The sequence below is a fragment of the Gossypium arboreum genome, chromosome 8 (genome assembly GCF_025698485.1).
Source record: "Gossypium arboreum isolate Shixiya-1 chromosome 8, ASM2569848v2, whole genome shotgun sequence".
Lineage (NCBI taxonomy): Eukaryota > Viridiplantae > Streptophyta > Magnoliopsida > Malvales > Malvaceae > Gossypium > Gossypium arboreum.
Window position 1 is genome coordinate 105614365 of NC_069077.1, and position 4770 is coordinate 105619134.

At 43.1% G+C, this 4770-nt stretch overlaps 1 protein-coding gene across 1 annotated transcript; it reads right to left on the reverse strand.

Annotated features, from left to right (window-relative positions):
* Positions 1–2647: 2647 nt before the first annotated feature.
* On the reverse strand, positions 2648–4529 carry LOC128296639 (uncharacterized). The gene is made up of 3 exons (XM_053032076.1): positions 3702–4529; positions 2982–3605; positions 2648–2662 (listed from the first exon to the last, which is right to left on the reverse strand). Exons 1-3 carry the CDS (start codon positions 4527–4529, stop codon positions 2648–2650), a joined length of 1467 nt encoding a protein of 488 aa, XP_052888036.1.
* Positions 4530–4770: the final 241 nt, after the last annotated feature.

A 4770-nucleotide genomic window follows, 5' to 3' on the forward strand; every position in this document is an offset into this window, starting at 1 on the left:
GAACCGATACCCATTGGAAGCTTTCGGTGATATTGGTCCAATCACATCCATGCCCCACATAGAGAATGACCATGGGGAAACCATAACATGCAGCGGTGAAGAAGGCACATGAATTTTGTCCCCGTAGATTTGGCATTTATGGCATCTCTTGGCGTAATTGACATAGTCTCCTTCCATGGTGGACCAATAGTACCCGAATCTCATAATTTTCCTGGCCATTGTAAAGCCATTAGTGTGTGTCCCACAGACACCTTCATAGACTTCTTCCAAGATTTTCTTAGTCACTATAGCATCTACACATCTTAGTAGCACTTCATCCTTTCTTTTTTTGTACAAAATATCCCCATCTAAGACATAGTCGATGGCCAATCTTCTTAGCGTTCTTTTGTCATTCTCGCTTGCCTGGTCCGGGTACTTACGATTCTTCACGTATTGCAATATATCATGATACCAAGGGTGATCATCTTTCTCTTTGTCTTCTTCAATATTGTAACAGTGGGCCAGAACTTCATAAATGCTCATCTGGATGGGTTTGACATCTTCTTGTTTGTTCACCTTGATCATGGAGGCTAGGGTAGCCAAAGCATCAGCCATCTGATTTTTGTCTCGTGGAAGGTAGTGGAAGGTAATGCCATCAAACTCTTTAACCAATTTAAGGACCAACTTCCGATAATCGATTAACTTGGGGTCTCTGGTCTCCCATTCTCCCTTGAGTTGATAAATCACTAGCGCAGAATCCCCAAACACCTCTAGCACTTTAATCTTGCGATCTATGGCTGTGCGGATACCCATGATGCACGCTTCGTATTCTGCCATGTTATTGGTACAATCAAAATCCAATTTACAAGTGAATGGATAATGATCTCCATTTGGGGATACCAAGACAGCCTCGACTCCATTGCCCACAGCATTTGATGCCCCATCGAAGTTTAATTTCCAAGGAAGTTCTTCCAGAGCACCTTCTTCAGTGGTAGCAACACACATTAGGTCTTCATTCGGGAAGTAGAAGTTCAAAGGCTCGTAGTCTTCCAAAGCTCTACTGGCCAGAAAATCTGCTATTGCACTTCCTTTTACCGCTTTCTGGTTCACAAAGACTATGTCGAATTCAGAAAGCAGAATCTGCCATCGGGCCATCCTTCCATTCAAGGCTGTTGACTCTATCATGTACTTTAAAGGGTTCAATTTTGATATGAGCCAAGTGGTGTGATACAACATATACTGCCTCAGCCTGCGGGTTGTCCAAATTAGGGCACAACACAACTTCTCTATCGGCGCGTACCTTGTCTCACATTCCTTGAACTTTTTACAAAGATAGTAAATAGCTTTTTCTTTCCTTCCTGACTCATCATGCTGACCCAGCATGCACCCCATAGAGTTCTCGAATACTTCCAAATCCAGTATCAACAGCTTATCGGGGTTAGGTGGCATCAGCACCGGGATGTTGGATAAGTACTGTTTGACCTTGTTGAAAGCCCTTTGACATTCTTCATCCCATTCACCTGGGTTATGTTTCTTGAGGAGGCGAAAGATAGGGTCACATTTCTCAGTCAATTGTGAAATGAACCGAGCAATGTAATTTAGTCTTCCTAGAAAGCCTCGAACCTCCTTCTGGGTATGCGGCGGAGATAGCTCTTGTATGGCTTTGACTTTGTCTGGATCAATCTCAATCCCCTTTTCACTAACCACGAATCTGAGCAACTTTCTAGACTTGGCTCTGAAGGTACATTTGGTTGGGTTGAGTTTTAGCTGAAACTTCCTCAACCTCAAGAACAATTTTCTCAGGACTTGTATGTGCTCCATCTCTGTTCGAGATTTTGCAATCATATCATCGACATAAACCTTAATTTCTTTATGCATCATGTCATGGAATAGGGTTACCATGGATCTTTGATAAGTTGCCCCCGCATTCTTCAGTCCAAACAGCATCACTTTGTAGCAGAACGTGCCCTACATGGTTACAAATGTGGTCTTTTCCATATCCTCAGGATGCATCTTGATTTGGTTATATCCAGAAAAACCATCCATGAATGAAAACAGTGAGTGTCCTACCGTGTTGTCCACTAGGGTGTCGATATGAGGCAGTGAGAAATTGTCTTTCGGGCTGGCTTTATTCACATCTCTGTAGTCCACACACATTCGCACTTTTCCATCTTTTTTAGAGACAGGGACGATGTTGGCTACCCAATCTGAGTATTTTACCACCTTCAGGAATCCAGCTTCAAACTACTTTCGAACCTCTTCTTTTATTTTTAGCAAGACGTCGGGCCTCATTCTTCGGAATTTTTGCTGAGCTGGCTTACACTCTTCTTTTATAGGGAGTCAGTGCACCACGATGTCAGTGTGCAACCCGGGCATATCTTGGTATGACCATGCGAAGACATCTTTGAATTCTTGAAGTAATTCAATGAGGTCCCGCTTCATCTCCGTAGTGATACACGTTCCGATCTTCACCTCTTGTCCTTCTCCTAAGCTTACAATTTCAACTGATTCTTTGTGAGGCAGGATTTGTTTCTCGTCTTGCTCTACCATCCTCAACAAATCAGGAGATAGGTTACAGCCTTGGTCATCTTCAAAATCTTGAGAATCATCCATACACACATCTCGTTCGAAAGGAAATTCTGAGTCGCTAGCAGTGTCACTCGTATTATTAATATTTGGGGACCTGTTATGAGGATGAAGGCATATACAAAGAATCAAAAGAATTCTAAACATTTATTTGCGTGGTATGATTATGAATGACGAATGAAAGAATATTTAGAAGAATGTTTCAAGAATAAAAGAATTCGAACGTAATCATTTGTATGGTTATGAATGGAATTGAAAGGACGAGATAACATTTGCTCAAAAATGATAATAACCGTACATTTTATTGAAATATCATTTTTAAACATCGGCCTATTTCACAAAAGATTCTTATTACTCCTAGGCCTAGAGCAATAAGTGTGTTTTGGACATTACTCTGAATCCGTTCTAAAAACTACAGGAATCTCTTCCGTAGTCCAGTTGTCCAGAACACTTCCAGGTGTGTAGGGGCAAATGCCCAACAAATTCTCTCTTCTAGTCTTCTCTTCGCATATGACGTTGATGTCCAAGCTTTCGAGCCTTTCTTCTATAGCCCCTGTTGTCGGCGTGTCTCTCTCGGGATGAATGATTCCCCCAGACACAAACGTTTTCGATATATGGGGGAATATCATCAGTTCCCACTTGATTTCCTCCCCTGTTAACCGTGCTCTCCTTCTTTCTTGCTTCTTTTCTAGCTCCCTCCGGCGTTGCTTGACATCAGGCTTAAATCCTAAGCCGAAGTGGTCTCTCTTGTCCTTCAGTATTGGCGTTCCAATCCTGCCTTGCAGATGTCTTCCAAGTCCCCTTCCGGGTAGGACCCCTTTTTCAATCGTCAGCTGGAGGCTTATCATCGTGGTTTTGGACAATTTCGGCACCAGAATTTTGCTCCCCTCGGCGATGAATGTCGCATTAACAAATTCCAAAGATTCAAATGAGCATTCGATTGCTTCGTCATCTGTCTCCAAATAGGGTGCATTATTGCTCACAGTTGCAATAATATCCTCCTCAGCCTTGATCGTTATCAACCTCCCCTCCGATACTAGCTTCAATTTTTAATGCAATGAGGAAGGCACTGCCCCAGCTGAATGTATCCAGGGCCTCCCCAACAAGTAATTGTATGAAGGATTGATATCCATTACGAGGAAATCCACCTCATACGTGTTTGGTCCAATCTGAAGAGGTACCTCGATTCTGTCCATCACCTTTCTCTCCGTGCCATCGACTGCCTTCACAATGTTCTGGCACTCCTTCATGTGAGAGCTGTCTATAGGTAATCTATTCAGCGTGGTCAATAGCAGGACGTTCAAAGTCGATCCATTGTCAATCAGTATGCCTGGCAGCGTATACCCTTTACAGCGCGTGGTAATATGCAACGCTTTTGTCGACCCCATGCCCCCGGGTGGTATCTCGTCGTCATTAAAGAAGATATAATTGTCGGCACTTATGTTGCTCACCAAACGGTCCAGCTTATTAACAGAGATATCATTGGCAACATATGTCTTGTTTAAGACCTTCATTAGCGCGTTGCGATGAACTTCCAAGCTTAGAAGCAAGGCCAGCACTGAAATATGGGCTGGTTGTTTACGTAGCTGTTCTACCATGCTGTATTCGCTATGCTTTAGGAATTTTAAAAACTCCTTAGCCTCCTCTTCGTTAACTGGCTCATTAACAGGTTTGGTTGCTTTTTCCTTCGTTTCCTCTACCACTTGGGCTTTTCCTTTTGTGGGCTGTGCTTCCTCATTCGCTGTATCGTAACGTCTCCCACTACGTATATAGGAACCCCTATCTTGATCCCCTATTGAGGCGTCAACTAGGGTCTCTTTTCTTGGCGTCGTCACACTGCAATCATAATTCCATGGGACCTTTTTGCTGTCTTTGTAAGGGAAGACTGCAGGTCTTTGGATTATGACCCTCGATGGCTTTTGTACTCCAGCTTCATTACTTTTGGGTCTTGATATGATGACCATAGGATAGTTAGTTGTTTGATTTTACGCCTTTGATTCTCCCTCCGATGCGTATATATCTCCCTCTACGGGGTCTTTGGTCTCTTCATAGAATTCCATTTCCTTATTGTTCATCATGTTTTGTACTAGGGCCCTGAACTCCACGCAATCTTCGATTTCATGCCCCACCTCGTCGTGAAACTCACAGTAGTTTCTCTCTTCTTCAAATTCTTCCCTCGAATCCAACGCGATTAATCCTCTCTTG

Bases quoted from the DNA above. Each gene is read 5' to 3' on its own strand.
- LOC128296639 (XM_053032076.1), bottom strand. From the start codon at position 4,529: ATGGTCATCATATCAAGACCCAAAAGTAATGAAGCTGGAGTACAAAAG. The intron at 3,606-3,701 runs GTAATGGATATC...TAAAAATTGAAG, and splicing joins CGTATGAGGTGGATTTCCTC to CTAGTATCGGAGGGGAGGTT.